The sequence below is a fragment of the Bos taurus genome, chromosome 18 (genome assembly GCF_002263795.3).
Source record: "Bos taurus isolate L1 Dominette 01449 registration number 42190680 breed Hereford chromosome 18, ARS-UCD2.0, whole genome shotgun sequence".
NCBI lineage: Eukaryota > Metazoa > Chordata > Mammalia > Artiodactyla > Bovidae > Bos > Bos taurus.
In genome coordinates this window covers 58,135,171-58,158,094 of record NC_037345.1, presented here as the reverse complement: position 1 = coordinate 58,158,094, position 22,924 = coordinate 58,135,171, and the positions used below count along the sequence as shown (strand labels likewise).

General features: G+C 41.2%; 3 protein-coding genes across 3 annotated transcripts in view; all 3 read right to left on the bottom strand.

Moving 5' to 3' along the window:
* The window catches only part of BOSTAUV1R417 (vomeronasal 1 receptor bosTauV1R417), a 70,262-nt gene that overhangs the window by 36,458 nt on the left and 10,880 nt on the right, over window positions 1–22,924 (bottom strand). The gene's annotated exons all lie outside the window — the stretch shown is intronic.
* On the bottom strand, window positions 514–2,113 carry BOSTAUV1R416 (vomeronasal 1 receptor bosTauV1R416). Its single transcript, XM_002695271.5, has one exon. The coding sequence runs from the start codon at window positions 1,939–1,941 to the stop codon at window positions 1,000–1,002; it is 942 nt and encodes a 313-aa protein (XP_002695317.1). The 5' UTR covers window positions 1,942–2,113; the 3' UTR covers window positions 514–999.
* On the bottom strand, window positions 5,751–21,751 carry LOC104974928 (vomeronasal type-1 receptor 4-like). The gene is given in 2 exon segments (XM_059877148.1): window positions 5,751–10,176; window positions 10,179–21,751. Coding segments are annotated over 2 exon segments (927 nt in total). The 5' UTR covers window positions 10,942–21,751; the 3' UTR covers window positions 5,751–10,012.

Below are 22,924 nucleotides of genomic sequence, written 5' to 3'. Positions count from 1 at the left end.
AAGTATATTTCACTTCAATCTGTTCATTTCTGCATGAAAGTATTTAAATGCTTTAATCTCAGTTCCAAACAACATATTTCTAATAAGTACTACCACCTCTCTAGGCATGTTATCTGTAAACTCATAATGGACTGACAAAGTCTCTACTGAAGGAGATGTATTTTAAATTCCAACTCCCCACCAGGTCACTCTTTATTCTGTGAGGACATTAACTTGTTCCCTTTCATTAATGACTATTGCAGATGCTAACCCACAGTCATGCATACCTTTCTCTTTAAGTTCACGCCTGTATAACTTCTAGGAAACGTACTATAGCAGACTGAAAACTACACACCTGAATAGCTTATAATATGCAGATTGTTTCAAGACTTGATTTTATTATCACATGAATTCTGAACTCATTTTCTGAAAGTATTAGAAAAATTCAACCATATAATTCTTTACAAGATAACTATATGTCATGACAATACTATAACAATTGTTTATTTTCAAGAAGATGTTCAGCATGTCATGTTTACTATTCTCTTGAGATTCAAAATTTTAGCTAGATCTCTGAGGTGAAGCCATAAAGAAGGTTGACCACTGAAGAACTGATAATTTGGACTGTGGTTTTGGGAAAACCCTAGAGAGTCCCTTGGACTGCAAGGAGATCCAACCAGTCAATTCTAAAGGAAATCAATCCTGAATATTCATTAGAAGGACTGATGCTGAGGCTCCAATACTTTGGCCACCTGATGTGAAGAAATGACTCATTAGAAAAGACCCTGAGGCTGGGCAAGATTTAAGGCAGGAAAAGAGGATGACAGAGGAAGAGATGGTTGGATGATATCATCGACTTGATGGACATGAGTCTGAGCAAACTCCAGGAGGTATTGAAGGACAGGGAAGCCTGGTGTTTTGCAGTCCATGGGGTCGCAAAGAGTCAGACATGACTGAATGTCTAAACAACTGAGGTGAATTAATGAATGGTCAACCATACACTTCAGAAATACACCCAATTCACACATTTCTCATAATAGTAGGGGACTTTGTATTCCTTGTCCAGGCAAAATAGAGCCTGTGTACATTACAGTCACAGCTCATGAGCAGAAAGGGACTGACAGTTGGGACACACAAAGCCAAGATTACAGTGATGTTCACAAGGAACCAGCTGGGATAATCAAAAAGAGCCATCATGAGTTGAAAAATGGAGGAAAGAGTATAAAAATAGACAAACGTGCTCACCAGGAGAAGAATGGTTTTGGTAGCTCTGGACTCAGGGGAGAATTTGGTGGGGGTATCAGCCCTACGAATGTGTTGGACACGATGCTTATGTCTGTACAGGATGAAAACCATGAAGCTGCTGGCCCAGAGCATGAGCCCCAAACATAGAACATCAGGGAGTGATAGCAATGCTGCAGACAATGACTGTTGGATTTTGTCATGATGAATAGAAGAACAGTATCCAAAATCCTTCTTGTTTGTGTTGTTTTTGTCGTTCCATTTGCCATTTATACGTAGAGGAAAAATGAAATTTACCAGCATTTGCAGGATCCAACACAGGAAAATAGAGGGAACGATGTACTTAGGAGCTTTAACTTTCAGCACTGCACACCTGGAGTTCCACGGACTGATCGTGATCACCTGAAAGACACTCAAGAGGCAGATGCTACCGATGGACACTCCCCTCCCTACTCTGTGCAGAAAGAAGAGAAGTTTGCAGCCAAAATCACTGTGGATACGCTTCCACCCAAAGACTGCCATTGTCTGGGGGACCCCTTTACAGAGGAGGACCAAGGAGTTGGCCACAATCAGGTGCTTAAGGATCAAATCCGTGGACCTTAACCTGGAGCCAGTGAAGTGAAGGATGAAATGATGGCAAAGGAGTGAGAAATTCCCCAGGACTCCAACCACCGTCTGCATTAAGAAGATAACGCCTATTGTCAAATCAATGCTGGCCATCCTCCCGGTTCACAGTCACTGATATTTGTCTTGTGAGTTAGAATGTCCTGCATGGGAACATGAGGTGTGGGTTACATGCATCATGTCAGCTGAAATCCAGTATTCTCCATTTACCCTTAGTTCCCACTAAGAAACATTTACTTTATGTTCTTCAGTTACCAGCAGCTTTAAACAGTTGCACATATGATATTTAAAGAGCATTACTATGTAAAATTAAAAGCTGTAGGCTCTACACATGATCACTTCTTCATTCTTCAACAATCTATGAGGCAGGTACTTATGTGATGTTAATGATACAGAGGAGGGTGACATAAGCACAGAGAGGTTGAATATTTGTCAAAATCCGCTCTTAGGAGAGATTGAGGACTTGAAACCCACTGGACTGGTAAAGATAGTGCATTGAACCCCAACTTTGCCAAAAGGTTAGTTAACTGTTCATATAATAATTCAGATATATATTTAGTTTTGTTTTCAGAACTTGTTCTTTGATATTTGACTGCTGCTATTTCATAATTTTTATTAAGACAGACACTTTGTATTATAAATTAGGCTTCAAGTGTCTTAGTATATGTACATGCACTGCTGCCTTCCAGGAGAATATGAGAGGAGCCTGCCCCAGGACCAGGTAGTGTCATGAAGATGAGGATGGCTCAGAATTAGGATGGAAACAGGAAGTCTTTTGCTTTTATTTCAGAAAAGCAGTTATACTGCAAGTACTCCAGAAATTGTTAAATAATCCCATATAAAGTCATTAACTTGGGACATAAAATAGTCATACATGATGAAGTAGTACAAAAGGAAAAAGTAAATTATTATTATTTTCCAGTGATACATATATCTATTCATTAATAGCAGAGTTAATTGAATATACGGCAATGATTTATACTTTTCAAATGATATTAACATACCGGAGATATATACAAATCAACACCTGCAAGGGATCTATTCTTATGCATTTTATAAATTAAAGTAAGAGGCATTTAGATTCATATTAAAATACCTTTTAAATGGGCAGAAACAGTACGATATACGACTGAGAGCTGCGGCCTGAAACTCAGCATTATGTGAAGTTTCCTTAACTGCTTATTTCATAACATGAAGAGTGAAGACAGCCTCACCATAATCAATGGACTCCGGATGTTTTCAGTGAGGACACAATTACTGTCTCCGTTAATATCCAGAGTCAGAGAAAACATTTCCCTTCAAGCCATTTCCAGTTGCATTCACTTTCTGTATAGGATTACATGATTTTTGCAGACTCATCATACTGTTTATTACCACCCTGGAGTTATTCTTGTGGCCCCTCTAGGCATCCTGAACATTTAGTCTATGATTCCCCTGAGGCAGACTCAAGAGAAAATTGATTTTATATCTACATTTTTAAACACCTCATAAAAATCAGGTTTTGTTATCACTTGGACTAAGTCCAACAGCCACTGTCAGTGAGGATTAAATTAAACTTCAGGAGGAGCCAGCAGGGATTGGTTTAGGGTGAGGACCCCATCTCTCTTTGCCATCTTGGCTCATGATTCAGGATTTTACTACCTTATGCATAGTGTTGGCACTGAATCCAGTGACTACACAGAAGACTGCCCCTTTCTGATATGATCACTCAGCATCTTGATCTGCCTCTCTTTCACAGACTCTGCCCTCTCAGACTGAAATAGAACACCCTTACCTGACACCAACCTGCTGCCAGGAGAGTGGGCTCCCTGATGGTCATTATACCCAGTTCGTGTAGGGGAGGCAGGCAGTTGGTCCCTGATATGTAGGTTTGAGATGCTGTGTCCTCCCCTCCCCTCCCATCAAAGCTGCAATTATCATTTCACCACCAGCAGCGATGGGAGTGCAGGCTTGGGAGCCAAAAACGTTTTGAAAACTTTTCTCTTAGTTGTTAATTACTGGAAGCAATTACAAGTTTCTAGTTGGCACCCTTAGGAGACAACTGGATATATTTGAGAGGCTTTTTTTTTTTTTTTTTTTCCATGATCCCTGAAGATGACAGGGTCTCACCAGGAGGAAAGCAGGAAATGCTGAAATCCCACACGTTAGGGACTGACATAAGCCATGTATGTCCCTCTGGATTCTTCACTTCCTTGTGATGTGTCTCTGCTCTGAAACTAGTACTTTCCTCACCTTCAACCACTGGACCAAACCATCAACAAAAGTACTGGTAGAGAAATGGAATGAGACAAAATACCTGGAAAGTACATTCAAAGAGATGAAAGGAATAAGAGGAATATGATTAGAAACTCATTATATGGACCACTGGCACAAATCAAATCAATTTAGACTCATTTTCATAACTCGATGCCAATTATTATGGAAATCTCGTAGGAAAATATAATTTATTATCATCAACCTCTGTGACAAGAACTGGATGTGGAACATATAAACAGTAAAAAAGGGATAGGGGTTGAAAAGAACATGTCATAAAATAAAATCACCTAGATAGGATGGCGCAGTGATTTTGACAATTACTTAATTCAAGAGGATCAAACCTGGGCACTAAACAACAGGCTATTAATAACCAATAGGTCTATGTGAAATCAAAAGAAAATGAGGAATTACCTTGAAGCAAATAAAAATAAAAACAGAAAATTTCAAAATCTATAAAACACAGCAAAAGCAGTTCTAGAGGGAAATTTATATGGATAAAAGCCTATCTCAAGAAGCAAGAAAAATCTCAAATAAACAATCTAACATACCAACTAAAGAAATTAGAAAAAGAACTACACATAGTGTCAAAGATAGCAGAGAGTGGGAGCGATATAGATGAAAGAGAAAATTTTAAAATCAGACATCAAAAGACCAATAGGACAAGTCAATAAAAGCAAGAGCTTTTTTTCCTTAAAGATGCACAAAACTGATAAGCCTCTCCTGGGGGGATCGGGGAAAAAAAAAAAGAAGACCTAGGACTTTCCTGGTGGTCCAGTGGTTAAGACTTTCAACCTAGGGTGTGCAGGTTTGATCCCTGGTAAGGGAGCTAAAATTTTGCTGCCTAAATCAAAACATAAAACAGAAGGCATACTGTAACATATTCTATCAGATCAGATCAGATCAGTCGCTCAGTCGTGTCCGACTCTTTGCGACCGCATGAAGCGCAGCATGGAGGCCTCCCTGTCCATCACCAACTCCCAGAGTTCACTCAGACTCACGTCCATCCAGTCAGTTGAGAGAGTCAGTTCCTAGGCAGGTTGATAGGGAGTCTAGGGGTCCCCAAGGAGAGAGGGGTCTGGAATTCTCAAGGAGGAAGAAAGGACAAACTTTTTTTCTTTCTCCACATTCCTTAGGATTATATACCAATAATGTATCCTGCCTAAGGACAGTCTTTGGATTCAACCTTCTGTTATCTTAAAAGGTTAATTATGGGAGTAGACCTGGTCTTTACAAGGATGTATCTTGCCTGAGGACAGTGTTATCTTAAAATGCAAATTATGGGAGTAGGTCTGATGAGGTCTTTACAAGCTCCAGATATTCTTTGGATTATATAACTTCATTGTTAACACTAGCAAGCGGGTCCTCTTTTTGCCCCCTTCTGATGCCTATGTCAGAAGCTTTCTCTATCTCCTTTATACTTTAATAAAACTTTATTACACAAAAGCTCTGAGCGATCAAGCCTCGTCTCTGGCCCCGGATTGAGTTCTTCTCCTCCGGGGGCCAAGAATCCCGGTGTATTCGCGTGATTCAACAACAACCTTTCACAGTGATGCCATCCAGCCATCTCATCCTCTGTCGTCCCCTTCTCCTCCTGCCCCCAATCCCTCCCAGCATCAGTCTTTTCCAATGAGTCAACTCTTCACATGAGGTGGCCAAAGTACGGGAGTTTCAGCTTTAGCATAAATGGTTCATATCAAAAAAATCTTAAAAAAAGAAGTGCATTTACAGTTATGTGTTACCCTTATATTCCTTATGTTCTTTGTGAATTTAAGATTACCATAAAGTTGTATAGCACTCATTGTTATTGCTGCATATGCCAATCTGTCCATGGGAGAAACGCTGCAAGAATACTGAAGTGGATTGCCGTTTCCTTCTCCTGGGGATCTTCCTTGACCCAGGAATCGAACCCCCATCTCCTGCAGCTCCTGCACTGCCAGGCAGATTCTTTCCCATTGAGCCAGCTGGGAAGTGTATATAATATACAATATACAAGATTTCACTTTTATGAATTTCAAATAATGTCATGATTCCATTGTTATGAGGAGTAATTCTAGGGAAATGGAATTTAAGGCAGAGTTTTTCATCAGTTCCTGTTTTTGGAAAATGGCTTTCTAATCTAATTAGAAGTAAAGACACTAATGAGCTTATTTCCAGCAGTAAAGAGAACACAGACTCCATGTCCATGTCCTGATTCTGCAGTACAGACTCCCAACACATCTGCCTGTTAGTAGAAGTAAGTATCTGGGTGACTCTCTTTACAACACTTTTTAACATTTGGGAGAAACTAATGAATGTATTAACATTGGCTGTATGCTCCTAATATTGCTAGACTAAGAGGTGAGTGACAAGGTTGATCTCAGGGATTGGAATACCCCGTTCAAGCACCAGAGAAAGAACCCAAGGCTTCTATGTGTGCTCTGAAGGAGACCCTTACCTCCTCCCACCCTTTAGCTGAGATTGCTGAAAATCAAGGAAGGACTCTTACCCTCTTGGTATTTATTCCAAGGGAAGGCTCAGGAGAAAAGACTGTGCAGTTATCTCAATTATGTATTGGGAATTCTAGCCATGTTCTTTAGAAGGATTTTATTTTAGAACAACTTTTGATTTACAAGAATGACAAGACTCTACAGAGTTCGCATGTATCCCACGCTCAATGCATTGACTCTTAAAATCCTCTATTCGGTGTATAAAGTTGCCATAATTAACAAATCAATAGTGATGAAGTTGTGTTAACTAAAGTCAACACTTTATTCGGATTTTCTCAATTTTTCCTTTATATCCATTTTCTTTTAAAAGAACTGATCCAAATACCAAATCTCACGTTGTATTCACCTCTCTCTAGGCTCCTCTTCGCCAAGACAATTAGTCAGACATTTCTCACATTTAACCATGTGACAGATTTGAGGAGAACTAATGGGAAAAGGAGTACGTCAAGGCTGTATATTGTCACCCTGCTTATTTAACTTATATGCACAGTACATCATGAGAAATGCTGGGCTGGAAGAAGCACAAGCTGGAATCAAGATTGCTGGGAGAAATATCAATAACCTCAGATATGCAGATGACACCACCCTTATGGCAGAAAGTGGAGAGGAACTCAAAAGCCTCTTGATGAAAGTGAAAGAGGAGAGTGAAAAAGTTGGCTTAATGCTCAACATTCAGAAAACGAAGATCATGGCATCCGGTCCCATCACTTCATGGGAAATAGATGGGGAAACAGTGGAAACAGTGTCAGACTTTAATATTTTGGGTTCCAAAATCACTGCAGATGGTGATTGCAGCCATGAAATTAAAAGACGCTTACTCCTTGCAAGGAAAGTTATGACCAACCTATACAGCATATTCAAAAGCAGAGACATTACTTTGCCAACAAAGGTCCATCTAGTCAAGGCTATGGTTTTTCCAGTAGTCATGTATGGATGTGAGAGTTGGACTGTGAAGAAAGCTGAGCGCTGAAGAATTGATGCTTTTGAACTGTGGTGTTGGAGAAGACTCTTGAGAGTCCCTTGGACTGCAAGGAGATCCAACCAGTCCATTCTAAAGGAGATCAGTCCTGGGCGTTCTTTGGAAGGAATGATACTGAAGGTGAAACTCCAGTACTTTGGCCACCTCATGCGAAGAGTTGACTCATTGGAAAAGACTCTGATGCTGGGAGGGACTAGGGGCAGGAGGAGAAGGGGACGACAGAGGATGAAATGGCTGGATGGCATCACCGACTTGATGGACGTGATGGAGTTCACTCTGAGTGAACTCCAGGAGTTGGTGATGGACAGGGAGGCCTGGTGTGCTGACCTCCGGGAGTTGGTGATGGACAGGGAGGCCTGGCGTGCTGCAATTCATGGGGTCTCAAAGAGTCGGACACAACTGAACGACTGAACTGAACTTAACTGAATGGCAGTCATATTACAATATTTATGTGTAACGAATTACCAAATCTTACACTTTAAATTTACACAATGTTATATGTCAAATATATTTCAGTTTTTTAAATCTGCTGAAATATATTTTTCTTTCGGTGTGTTTTTTATTGTCCTTCACTTCAAACTGCTCATTTCTACATGAAAACATTTTAATGTGCTAATCTCCCTGCATGACTAATAAATACTGCCATTTCCCTTAACAGTGTTAACTATAAACTTGTAACTGGCTCCCAAATTCTCACCTGATTTTACCTTCGAGTGCTAACCAGGGTATTCTGCCGAGGTCCAGCCCCGGCTGATCCAGGGAGTTTGAAGCGGGGACGGTGTCGCCGAGGATCAGGATACAATAGCTTCAATTAGGTATTAATTAGAGATATAAAGAATAATAGAATGAGGATAGCTCAGTAGGAATATTCAGTGGAGAAAAGAGGCTGAGTAGCTTGATTTACACGGGAGGCCAATAAAACTTCAAGACAAGAAGTTTGCACCACTTATGTAGGCCTCAAGCGTCCTTCCATTCTCCCAAAGGAGAGGAGACACTGAGGCCTCCCTGGTCGGATCTTAGAAGCCCAGGCATAATTAATAAGCATGGCGGGTTCCACGGTCCAGATGGAGACTCAGCCAGAGTTTGACAGAGAGAGAGAGACATGGGGAGACCAGTCTTTCGAGGAACTGATCCCAATTCTTTATTTTCCATGGTCTACTTTTGTACACTGAGATGTATGCCAAAGTCACGTGGGGTCAGCAGTCCTGACTTTTATCAAAGTCAGGTGCTTCATACAAATGTATACAGAAGTCTTAGGAGTGTTACATCATCTTCTGGCCAGGGGGCCTGCTGACAATTTATGACCCTCTCCTTGTGACAGTGGTCAGTCAACCAGGACACTTATTTCTCCAGGGGTGATTATTCTTAAAAAAGACTCCACCTTCTGAAGGTACCAGGTAAAGTTACATTCCTATAGGGTGAGGGTGTAGTGGGTTTTAATTTAGGAAAGAATTTACTTAGCCTAAGGTCTAACGTGATTAATATCAAAGATTAATACTTATTTCTTCTATATATTCATTAATGTGTGTAAGGGCAGGGGATGTGGAGACTCAGCAATAAACATTGGCTCAACAAATGAAAAACCCTTCAAAAATACAATTTCTAATCAGCCCACTATACTTATACTAATGGTTTTCTAACTTTTCTAAGGAACCTGTTTTTAGAAGGTTTAAAGCATCTCGTGCCTCTCATGGTTGGGAGGCTGTGAGCAATCACATGTGGCCGGACAAGCCTGTCAGGCAGGCTAGAGAACCTTCAGAGGAGTTTGTAGGTTAAAACACTCTTGTCATGCCCAGGAGTTTTTATTAACTGGACCTCTAAGTTAACTCCTTCTCCGAAAGAGGTGGTGGGGGACAGCCCCCTGTAAAGTCAGAGGTGTAGGTGAGAGCACAAAGTAGTAAAGTAGGCAGGCTCTGGTTATGGGGGTAGATGCTCGAGGATTTCCAGGGGGACTCCTGAGGCTCGATCCCACCTTTGCGTATGTCGAGTCTCCTTCCTCATGACCTTTGCCACGGGCGGAGTGCCTCACGCTGGCCCCCAACAGTATTCTTTACTCTGTGAGGACATTGATTTCTTCCATTTTATTTCTGACTACTGTACACACTGATCCCTCTTCATGTATACTTTTATCTCTAATTCCATACCTACTTCATTTCTGGGAAATTCGTTTTGTTAGACTGAAAGTAACACATTTTAACACTTCATAATATGCAGATTATTTTAAGACCTGTTGTTTATTGCATAAATCTGAACTCCTTTTCTACAAGCAAACTTCATTGATATATTTATATTTCATGACAATATATTTCAATTGGTCTTTATATTGAAGAAGACGCTTGGCATGTCCGGTATAATATTGAGATTCCAAATTTAAATTAGGATTCTGAGGGTGAATAAATGAACTGGCAATGGCTCATTATAGAAATAAATAAAATTCACACTTTTCTCATAATAGTAAGGACTTTGCATTCCTTATCCAAGCAAAGTAGAGCCTTTGTACACTGGAGTTATGGCTCATGAGCAGAAAGGGGCTGACAGTAGGGAACCACGCTGCAATGATTACAGAGATGTCCACAAGGAACCGGCTGGGTTGATCAAAAAGAGCCAAAGTACTTGAAAGATGAAGGAAACAATATAAAAGTAGACAAAGGTGCTCCCCAGGAGAACGATGGTTTTAGTAGCTCTGGACTCAGGGGAGGACCTGGAAGAGGCGTCAGTCCTACGAATGTGTTGGACCTGCTGCTTATGTCTGTACAGGATGAGAACCATGGAGCTGCTGGCCCAGAGCGTGAGCCCCAAACATAAAACATCAGGGAACGACAGCAATGCTGCATACGAGGTATCTTTAGCTTTGTCAGTAAGAATAGAAGAACAGTAACCAAAGTCTCTTTCCTTTGTAATGTTTTTGTCACTCCATTTGCCAGTTATATAGATGGGAAAAATGACATTTACCAACATTTGCAGGATCCAGCACAGGAAAAGAGAGAGAACCACGTACTTGGGAGCTGTTACTTTCAGCGTTGCCCATCTGGAGTTCCAGGGACTGATTGTGATCACCTGAAAGACACTCAAGAGGCAGATGCTGCCGATGGACACTCCCCTACCTACTCTGTGCAGAAAGAAGAGAAGTTTGCAGCCAAAATCACTGCGGATCTGCTTCCACCCAAAGATTGTCATTGTCTGGGGGACCCCTTTACAGAGGAGGACCAAGGAGTTGGCCACAATCGGGTGCTTAAGGATCAAATCTGTGGACCTTAACCTGTAACCCATGACGTGAAGGATGATATAACTGCAAAGGAGTGAGAAATTCCCCAGGATTCCAATCATGGTTTGTGTTAAGATGATCATGCCTATTGTGAAAAAGCTGCCGGCCATCCTTTCAGTTCACAGTCACTGGTACTTGTGAGTTAGAATGTTCTGCGTTGGAATATGAGGCATGGGCTACATGCATAGTGTCAACTGTAATCCAATATTCTCCACTTAACAATAGTTCCCACTTGGAAATATTTGCTTCTTGTGTTTTCTGTTACCAGCAGCCTTTAAAGGGTTCCATGTATAACATTTAAAGAGAACTAATATGTAAAATTAATCACTGGAGATACTCATGTGATCACTACTTCTTCTTCACAAATTTATTAGGCAGGAACTGAAGGGACCTTGGTTATACAGAGGAGTGTAACCTATACCTAGACAGGTTAAGTATTTGTCAAATCTGCTTCTTAATGCAGAGTGAGGACTGAATCCCTTTGGGCTATTCAAGACAGTGGTTCAAGGAACTTCCCAGGTGCTTAAATGATTAAGACTCTGCCTTCCAATGCAGAGGGTCCAGGTTCAATCCCTGGTCCAGGATCTAATATTCCATGAACTCTGATGCATGGATAAAGACAAAAAAAAAAAAAGAGTGCACTGATCACCAGCCATGCAAACAGCTAGTTAGTTGCAAGCATATAATAAACCAGATCTATATTTGATTTTGATTTCACAACTATTGATTGTAGACTTGTGGTATTTTGTAATTTTCATATAACATGATTCCATTTATTTGTAAAGCTTTATTCTATGGTACCACGTATTCTGAATAAAGTCTTAGCATATTCATACATGAACATCACTGCTGGCAGTAGAATACAGCAGGAACCTGCCTCAGGACAAGGCAATGTCATGAAGACAAGAATGCTTCACTGTGAGGATAGCAACAGAAAGACTCTTGTTCCTATGACAGAAACACAACTGAAATAACATATATTATAGAAATGTTTGAATAATCATATGTAGGCAATAACCCTTAGGGAATAAAACACTAGCATGTGATAAAACAGTTTAACACAAAAGAAAATTATTATTGTCCAATCGTATACTGAACAGTGTGTTATTGTCTGAGCCCAGTGAATAAATTAGCAATGAATTAATATTTGCAACTGACATTACATACAAGACACAGAGGCAAAATTTAGCACTTGTAAAGCATGTATTCTTGTGTCTTTCATAAACTGACATACTAGATTTGTTAGAATGCCAACAAATTGGTGTTGGTGTCTGTTTCTGATCTGATCACTTACCCAGAATCTTGATATGCCTTTCTCTCACAGACTCTGCTGCTCAGACGAAAGTACAACGAACATACCTTCCAGCTGGCAGGACAAGGGCTTGGTGGGATGGTCATTATACCCCGTATGTGTGTGGGATGGAGGCAGCCAGATCCTGATAAATGGGTTTGAGACGCTGTCCTCCCCTCCCCTCCTGTCAAAACTGCAATTATCCTTTCACCTGCAGCAGTGATGGGACTGCAGGCCTGGGAGCTGAGAACATTTCTGGAAACTTTTCTCTCAGTTGTTAATTACTGGAAACAATAACAAGTTTCTAGTTAGCACCCTTCAGAGACAACTGGCTGTACTTGAGAGGCATTTTCTTTTCCATGATCCCTGAAGGTGATGGTCTCATGAGGAAGAAATGCTGAAATCACACACATTAGGGACCGACACAAACCATTTGCATCCTTCTGGATTCTTCACTTCCCTGAGATGCATCTCTGCCCTAATACTAGTACTTTCCTCACCTTCAACCATTGAATGGAACCGTCAATGAATGTATTGGTGAAGAAATGGAATGAGACAAAATACCTGGGAAGTATATTCAAAGAGACAAAAGGAAAAGGAGCAACATCATTAAGAACTCATGATAGGAACCACTGGCACAACTTACATCAATCTAGACTCATTTTCATAATCCAAAGCCAATTATTATGGAAATTTTGTAGGAAAATATACTTTATTATAATTGAACCCTGGGATAAGAATTGGGTGCAGAACAAATAAATAGAAAAAAGAGAGGATTTGAAAATAGTTATAAAAGCACCTAGATCTGATGGCTTGATGCTTTTATCAAGTACTTAATTCAGGAGCATCCTGGAGATGAAACAGTATGCCACTAAAAACCAATACATCAGTGCAAAATTAAAAGACAATATGAAATACAAGTAGGAGGCTTCACAAAAAGCAAACACACTGACAACTTGATCATGTACTTCTAGCCTCCAGAACTGTGAAAAACTATCTATGTGAAAAACTGTGAAAACTATCTATGTTTAAACCTCCCAGGCTGCTGTATTTTACTAAGGCAGGCCTAAAATGTAATACAAACTGTAAGAGTCTGTCTTTTTGATCCTGGGACTTCCAAGGGTGATCCTGGAACTTATGTTGGAGAAAGTTTTGCCTATGTTCTCTTCTGGCAGTTTTATGGTGTCATGTCTTCTATTTAACTCTTGCAGCCATGTTGAGTATTGTGTGTGTGTGTATGGTGTGAGAGCATGATTTGACTTCACTGATTTACATGAGGCTGTCCAGCTACTGGAGAGGAGTGGAGAAATAACTCTAGAAAGAATGAAGAGAAGGAGCCAAAGCAAAAACAAAGCCCAGTTGTGAACGTGACTGGTGATGGAAGTAAAGTCCGATGCTGCAAAGAACAGTATTGCATAGGAACCTGGAATGTTAGATCCATGAATCAAGGTACATTGAAAGTGGTCAAATAGGAGATGGGAGGAGTGATCATCGACATCTTAGGAATCAGTGAACTAAAATGGGCTGGAATGGGTGAATTTAATTCAGATGACCATTATATGTACTACTATGTGCAAGAATCCCTTAAAAGAAATGGAGTAACCCTCATAGTTAACAAGAGTCCGAAATGCAGTATTTGGCTGTAATCTCACAAATGACACAATGATCTCTGTTCATTTCCAAAGCAAAGCATTCAATATCACAGTAATCCAGGTCGATGCCCCAACCAGCAATGCTGAAGAAGCTGAAGTTGAACGGTTCTATGAAGACCTACAAGACCTTCTAGCACTAACACCAAAAAAAAGATGTCCTTTTTATCATAGGGGACTGGAATACAAAAGGAGGAAATCAAGAGATACCTGGAGTAACAGGCAACATTGGCCTTGGAGTACAAAATGAAGCGGGGCAAAGGCTAACAGAATTTTGCCAAGACAACGCACTGGTCATAGCAAACACCCTATTTCAAGCCACAAGAGACAACGCTACACCAGGTGGACATCACCAGATGGTCAACACCAAAATCAGATTGATTATATTCTTTGCAGGCAAAGATGGAGAGGCTCTATACAGTCAGCAAAAACAAGACCAGGAGCTGACTGTGGCTCATATCATGAACTCCTTATTGCCAAATGCAGACTGAAATTGAAGAAAGTAGGGAAAACCACTAGACCATTCACGTATGATCTCAATCAAATCCCTTACAACTATACAGTGAAAGTGACAAGCAGATTCAAGTGATTAGATCTGATAGACAGAGTGCCTGAAGAACTGTGGACAGAGGTTGCTGACATTGTACAGGAGGCAGTGTTCAAGACCACCCCCAAGAAAAAGAAATGCAAAAAGACGAAATGGTTGTCTGAGGACGCCTTACAATTAGCTGAGAAAAAAAGAGACAATAAAGGAAAAGGAGAAAAGGAAAGATACACCCATCTGAATACAGACTTCCAGGAATAGCAAGGAGAGATAAGAAAGCCTCCTTCAGTGATCATGCAAAGATATAGAGGAAACCAATGAAATGAGGAAGATGAGGTATCTCTTCAAGAAAATTGGAGATATCAAGGGACCATTTCATGCAGAGACGGGCACAATAAAGGACAGAAATGGTATGGACCGAACAGAAGCAGAAGATATTAAGAAGAGGTGGCAAGAAGACACAGAAGACTATTCAAAACAGTCTCATGACCCAGATAACCACGATGGTGTGATCATTCACACTCACCTAGAGCCAGACATCCTGGAGTCTGAAGTCAAATACGCCTTAGGAGGCATCACGACGAACAAAGCTAGTCGAGGTGATGGAATTCCAGATGAGCTATTTCAAGTCCTAAAAGATGATGCTGTGAACGTGCTGCACTTAATACGCCAGCAAATTTGGAAAACTCAGCAGTGGCCACAGAACTGGAAGAGATCCGTTTTCATTCCAATCCCAAAGAAAGGCAATGCCAAAGAATGCTCAAACTACCACACAATTGCCCTCATCTCACACGCTGGCAAAGTAATGATCAAAATTCTCCAAGCCACGCTTCAACAGTATGTGAACCAAAAACTTCCAGATGTACAAGCTGGATTTAGAAAAGGCAGAGGAACCAGAGATCAAATTACCAACATCCGCTGGATCATCAAAAAAGCAAGAGCGTTCCAGAAAATCATCTACTTCTGCTTTATTGGATACAACAAAGCCTTTGACTGTGTGGATCACAATCAACTGTGGAAAATTCTTCAAGAGATGAGAGTACCAGACCACTGGACCGGCCTCCTGTGAAATCTGCATGCAAGTTTAGAAGCATCTGTTAGAATGGACATGGAACCATGGACTGGCTCCAAATTGGGAAAGGAGTACGTCAAGGCTGTATATTCTCACCCTGCTTACTTAACTTATATGCAGAGTACATCATGCGAAATGCCAGGCTGGATGAAGCAATTGCCAGGAGAAATGTCAATAACTTCAGATATGCAGATGACACCATCCTTATGGCAGAAAGTGAAGAACTCTAGAACTATTCAACCTCTGGATGAATGTGAAAGAGGAGAGTGAAAAAAATTGGCTTAAAACTCAAGATTCAAAACACAAAGATCATGGCATCTGGTCCCACTACTTCACGTCTAATAGATGGGGAAACAATGGAAACAGTGACAGAATTTATTTCTTTGGGCTCCAAAATCAATGCAGATGGACATGCAGCCATGAAATTAAAAGATGCTTGATCCTTTGAAGAAAAGTGATGATCAACTTAGATAGCATATTAAAAAGCAGAGACATTACTTTGCTGACAAAGGTCCATCTAGTCAAAGCTATGGTTTTTCCTGTAGTGATGTATGGATGTGAGAGTTGGACCATAAAGAAAGCAGAACCCAGAAGAATTGATGCTTTTGAACTGTGGTGTTGGAGAAGACTCTTGAGAATTCCTTGAACTGCACAGAGATGAGAGCAGTCAGCCCTAATGGAAATCAGTCCTGAATATTCACTGGAAGGACTGATGCTGAACCTGAAGCACCAATACTTTGGCCACCTGATGCGAAGACTGAACTCATTGGAAAAGACCCTGATGCTGTGAAGGATTGAAGGCAGGAGAAGGAGAGGACAAGATGAGATGCTTGGATGGCAACACCGACCTGATGGGCATGAGTTTGAGCAAGCTCTGGCAGTTGGTGCTGGACAGGGAAGCCCGGCATGCTGCAGTCGTGGGGTCACAAAGAGTTGGACGTGACTGAGCAACTGAACTGATCTAATTACATTGGGCCCACAGATAATTGGGGGAAATTCCCTATCTTGAATCAACTCTTTAGTAAACTTAATGGACCTGAAAAATCCACTTGCCATGTAATATAACATGACTACCCAGATGATGTCACATCCATGAGAGGAGAACTGTTTATTATTTATATAATTACCAATATGTTCTCAACACTATGAGCAGTCTTTACCTCCTGTGATGGTTTCTTACGAGGAAGAAGCTAGTATAAGGGGATATGCCCTCACAATTTTTAGTGGTCTTATCTTTTGTCTGACTCTTTGTGACCCCATGGATTTCACCATGGCAAGCTTCCCTGTCCATCACCAACTCTTGGAGCTTACTCAAACTCACGTCCATAGAGTCGGTGATGCCATCCAACCATCTCATCCTCTGTTGTCCCCTTCTCCTCCTGCCTTCAATGCTTCCCAGCATAATGGTCTTTTCAAGTGAGTCAGTTCTTCTCATCATGGGCCAAAATACTGGGGTTTCAGCCAGCATCAGTCCTTCCAATGAATATTCAGGACTTATTTCCTATAGGATGGACTGGTTGGATCTCCGTGAAATCTAAGGGAGTCTCAAGAGTCTTCTCCAACACCACAGCTCAAAAGCATCAATTCTGCAGTGCTCAGCTTTTTTTACAGTCCAACTCTCACAACCATACATGACTACTGGAAAAAACGTAGCCTTGACTAGACGGACCTTTGTTGGCAAATAATGTCTCTGCTTTTTAATATGCTGTCTAGGTTGGTCATAACTTTACTTCCAAGGAGCAAGCATCATTTAATTTCATGGCTGCAATCACCATCTGCAGTGATTTTGGAGCCCCCAAAAATAAAGTCAGCCACTGTTTGCATTGTTTCCCCATCTATTTGCCCTGAAGTGATGAGACCAGAGGCCATGATCTTCGTTTTCTAAATGTTGAGCTTTAAGCCAACTTTTTCACTCTCCTCTTTCACTTTCATCAAGAGGCTCTTTAGTTCTCTTGCGCTTTCTGCCATAAGGGTGGTGTCATCTGCATATCTGAGGTTATTGATATTTCTCCCTGCAACCTTGATTCCAGCTTGTGCTTCATCCAGTCCGTAATTCTGCATGATGTACACTGCATTTAAGTTAAACAAGCAGGGTGACAATAAACAACCTTGACATGCACCTTTCTCGATTTTGAACCAGTCTGTGGTTCCATGTCCAGTTCTCACTGTTTCTTCTTGACCTGCATACAGATTTCTCAGGAGGCAGGTCAGGTGGTCTGGTATTCCCATTCTATGGATTTTTCAGGAGGCAGATCAGGTGGTCTGGTATTCCCATTCTTTAAGAATTTCCACAGTTTGTTGTGATCCACACAGTCAAAGGTTTTGGCATAGTCAATAAAGCAGAAGTAGATGTTTTTCTGGAACTCTCTTGCTTTCTCGATGATGCAATGGATGTTGGCAATTTGATCTCCGGTTCCTCGGCCTTTTCTAAATCCAGCTTGAATGTCTGGAAGTTCATGGTTCACATACTGTTGAATTGGTTACAGTAAAGCTTAAAGGGTTTAAAGACTCATATATCTGCATTTTAAATGGTATGTTTCAGAAATACCAGAACACATAAATGTGTTTTCATCATATCAGTAGAGAGCCATAGAATTTCTTTGAGGTATAGCAAATATTGAAAAACACAGTGGACTTTGAACATGATGAGCTGACATCACTCCCCCACCCCTGCATCACTGGACACCAGTAAACAGCCTCTCCTTCCTGAACCTGTGAGTTCACATCCTATGACTGATATTGTGAAGGAAGAGGTAGAATGCTGTTGAGTGTTGTTTCCTCAAAATTTTAGCTTTCCTCTTTTACTGTATCTGCGTTTAAAACAGTTTTGAGGGTATTTTAAATAAGCAAGATATTTTCCCCCTGAGCTGAAATTAGAAAGTAACCATGACTGATTAAATACTATGTGGTGTATGTATGCAATGGAATACAACTCAGCCATAAAAAGAATGAAATAATGCCATTTGCAGCAACATGGATAGAGTTAGAGATGATCATACTCAGGGGAGTAAGCCAGAAAGAGAGCAACAAATACCACGTGATATCATTTATGTATGGAAACTAAAATACTGGGGCCTCCCAGGTGGTGCTGGGGGTAAAGAACCCTCCTGCCAATGAAGGAGACATAAGAGATGTGGGTTCCATCCAAGTCTGATCCACTACTTGGGTCAGGAAGATTCCCTGAGTAGTGCATGGCAACCCACTCCAGTATTCTTCCCTGGAGAATCCTCATGGACAGAGAAATCTGCTAGGCTGCAGTCTGAAGGGTTGAACATGACTGAAGCAACTGAGCGAGCGAAAACATGACACAAATGAGCTTGTCTATGAAGAACAACAGACTCACAGACATAGAAACAGAATTGTGGTTCCCAAGGGGGAAGGTGGGGGAAGGATGGATTGGGAGTTTGAGATTAGTAGATGAAAACTATTAAAGACAGAATGTATCAAGAACAATGTCCTACTGCACAGCACATGGAACTATAGTTAATATCTTGTGATAAGCCATGGTGGGAGAGAATATGAAAAAAAATATCACTAAATCACATTGCAGTACAGCAGACATTAACACCATACTGTAAATCAACATCATATATCAGAAAAATAAATTTTTAAAACCTGAATATGTCAGATATGAAGTGAAGTGAAAGTCACCCAGTCGTAGCCAACTCTTTGCAGCAGACATTAATAACACCATACTGTAAACCAACATCATATATCAGAAAAATAAATTTTTAAAAACTGAATATGTCAGATATGAAGTGAAGTGAATGTCACCCAGTCGTAGCCAACTCTTTGAGACCCCCATGGACCGTAGACTGCCGGGCTCCTCTCTCCATGGAATTCTCCAGGCCAGAATACTGGATTGGGTAGGCGTTCCCTTCTCCAGGGCATCTCCCCAACCCAGGGATCGAATCCAGGTCTCCTGCATTGCAGGCAGATTCTTTATCATCTGAGTCACCAGGGAAGCCCAAGAATACTGGAGTGGGTAGCCTCTCCCTTCTCCAGCTGATCTTCCTGACCCAGGAATTATACTGGGGTTTCCTGCATTGCAGGTGGATTCTTTACCAGCTGAGCTACCAGGGAAGGTATGATAACATGACAAACTGTGGAATTAATGAATGGATCCTCTGCCACGTCCTTCATTTCCAGCTCACCCTTCTTACAAGTAGATGTTACCAAGCTGAATGTGGGTCCATAGGAGTCTTTCAACGTATTGTTGCATGCAATTTTCTAATATTTTGTGGATGGTTTTTGCATCTATGTTTATGAGAGATTCTGGCCCGTAATTTTCTTCATATATATTGCCATTTTGTGCTTTTGGTATCAGAGTGATGTTGGTCTCATTAAATGAGGTAAAAAGCGTTCTCTTCAGTTTTTTTGGAAGTGCTTGGGAAGCATCGGTATTAACTCTTTGAATGTTTGGTAAAATTCACTTGGGAAGCCATTTGGTCCTGAATTTTTGTTTGGGGAAGTTTTCTATTACTATTTCAAGCACTGGACGAGTGATCAGTCTAGTCAGGTTTTTTATTTCATGATTCAGTCTTGGAAGGTTGTATGATTCTAAAAATGGACCTTATTCTTCTGGTCTGTCCAAGTTTGTTGGCATAGATAGATGTTCACAATATTGTCACAATTATTTGTATTCTTGTGTAATTATTGCTCTTTTTCTTCTTGTTTCATAATGTATTGATCAGAACCTTCTCTCTCTCTTTTTTAAAAGTGAGTCTAATTAAAGGTTTCTCAATTTTGTTTCCCTTTCCAAAGAACCAGTACTTAGTTTGATTGACCTTTTAAAAAATATTTATTTCTGTATCTGGGTGCACTCTGCCTTAGTTGTGGACTCGGTATCTTTAGTTGCGGCATGCAAAGTCTTAGTTGTCGCATGTACTATCGAGATCCTGGACCATGGATCAAACTCAGGCCTCCTGATTGGGAGCATGGAGTCCCAGTGGACTTAGCTACTGGATCACCAGGGAACTCCCTGATTGATCTTTTCTACTGTCTTTTTAGTCTCTGTTTTATTTATTTCCACACTAATTTTATCATTTCCTTCATTCTCCTGACTTTGGGCTTTGTTTGTTTCTCTTTTCTAGTTTCTTTAGGTGTATGGCTAGAATGTTATTTGAAATTTTCCTTCTTTCTTTAGGTGGGCCCATATTGCTGTAAACTCCTCTCTCACTTTTCTAGTTCTCTTCTCAAAGATGGCTTCTTCATTTCATACCATTGTGAGTGGAATATAGGATATATGTGATTTCTACTTAAATGTGTTGAGATTTGTTTTGGGTTCCAATATATGATCTATCCTTGAGCAATCGAGCCAGGAGCAGTACCCATGGCTGACAACTCAGAGAAATGGATGCGTTGGTGAGTGAGTAGTCTGAGCCACAGATTGGGTACCCCAGTCCTAGGGTCCTGTGTGTTTGATACAAGCCTGTCTGGTGGGAGAAGCGCTGGGACGAGAAGAAGAGCTATAGGAAGATAGGACTATGCTCATGAGGAGCACACATTGACTAGTCCATGAGGCAGGGAAGACAGAGGTCTACTCAAGTAGCTGCTGTTTTACCACAACCAACTCACCACACACTCCAGCCCCAGTGGAATGAACACACCAGTCCTCCTCCCTCCATGGCACTGGATCTGGAGCAGTCACTGTGAGGGAAGAGTTGACGGAGGGACACAGAGATAACCCACAGCCAGGGCAGAGCCTGGGTGGAGCAGTGGCAGCCACTGTTGGTGTTGATTCAAGCAACCCCCCAGAAGCAGCCCAGAGATCATATGACAGCTATTTCACTACAGCTCATTACGCAGGGATAATTTGCAGGTAAATATGCAGAGAACTGCCTACCCTGAGGAGCAGTTTCACACAGTGCAGGAGTGACAGAGGATGGGGAAACTTTAGAGACACAAGGGACTTTCCACCCAGACAAGACAGAGGGGTCTGCTCTAGTGGCTGCAGAGTTTCCCACGACCATCTACCACCTACTCATGTGCCCAGCCTGAACATAGCAAATGCTTCTGCCCAACTCAATCCATGTCATATCGCTGCATTGGATCTAGGGAGCCTACAACCAGAGAGAAGACTTCACCAAGGGACACAGAACAACCTGGTTCTGGGACAGAGCTGTTCCACAACAGCTCACTTCTCAACCAATGCTTAGGGTCCCCGTGAGCTCCTGCAAGCTGTAAAGAGCAGCTCCATAACAGGGTGGGGGTTGCAAAGACAGGGAGCAGTCTTCAACTGTGAAGGACAATGGGAACTTGCACTTGAGGCTGCGACAGCACAGCCATTGGCACCTACATAGGCAGAGCATCAGACCCCTGTCTGCTCATGGTTCCCAATTGATTCAGAGGTCTTCTTACTCTGGGGAAATGGACCCACTGTGTGGAGAGGAACAACACACACTTAGAAGAACGAGATTCACCTTGGGCCTGACCCACAGGGTTTCTGTTCCAGCACCTACCTGGATTTAAAAAAAAATGAGTTCTTTCACTATGTTTCCTGCAAGAGACTTACCTCAGATATAAATCTGCAAAGAGACAAACACACAGAGACTAAACAACACACTACTAAAACATGATAGTGAAAGGTTGTTGTTGAACAATACAAAGACGCCAGGATTTTTGGCCTCTGGAGGATAAGATTTCAACACGGGGCCAGAGACGAGGCTTGATCACTCAGAGCTTTTGTGTAATAAAGTTTTATTAAAGTATAAAGGAGATACAGAAAGCTTCTGACATAGGCATCAGAAAGGGGCAGAAAGAGTACCCCCCTGCTAGTCTTCAGCTGGATGTTATATAGTCACTAACCGTCTGTTAATGAAAGAAAGGAATGTCTTAAAACTCAGAATGGCACAAGGCCCCTCATCCATAAGATGCATTTTGGGATAATCTTGACACTAGACGACTCATCCCAGGCCATAAAATGATTAACTTGAATCTTGTAGAAGGGCAGATTACCATACAAATAATTTTGTTTACATAGGTTAGGGGAACAATATCTGAGTATAATACTCTGCTTTGTCAAGTAGCTTCTGAGCCATTAGGCGGAACCGACTTGAAGACAGAGTCTGGGGTAAATGCACAGTACATTAAATAGCTTAAGACAAACATTTCCATAAGAAAAATGCATTGGTTATGTCAAGGTTTGAGAATAGTTAACTTCAGGTGAAACCAGGTGTCATTATGGCAACACAGTATGTTAAGAGAAACCTCCTTTTAAATTTGTATCGAGAAGAAAAAAATATTGCTAGTTTGTTTCCTCCTGCCACTTAAGAGAGACAAAAATGTCTGACACTTGCAGGCTATTTCCTCCACTTGGAGACTCCTGGCCTTCCTGCCTGTCACCCTCTCAATAGGTTCAAAAAACATATCAAGAGTAAATCAGAAATTACCAGAAGACAAATGAGAATAACAACACAACTTTCCAAAATTGTGGGAACACAGTAAACACACTTCTAAGAGAAAACTTTATACCAGTACAGGCCTATTTCAAATGTCTGAAAAAATCTAAAGAAAAAGCCCAAATCCACTTAACTGA

What these genes read in the sequence shown, in the direction of transcription:
- BOSTAUV1R416 (XM_002695271.5), bottom strand. Translation starts at nt 1,941, where the DNA reads ATGGCCAGCATTGATTTGACAATAGGCGTTATCTTCTTAATGCAGACG.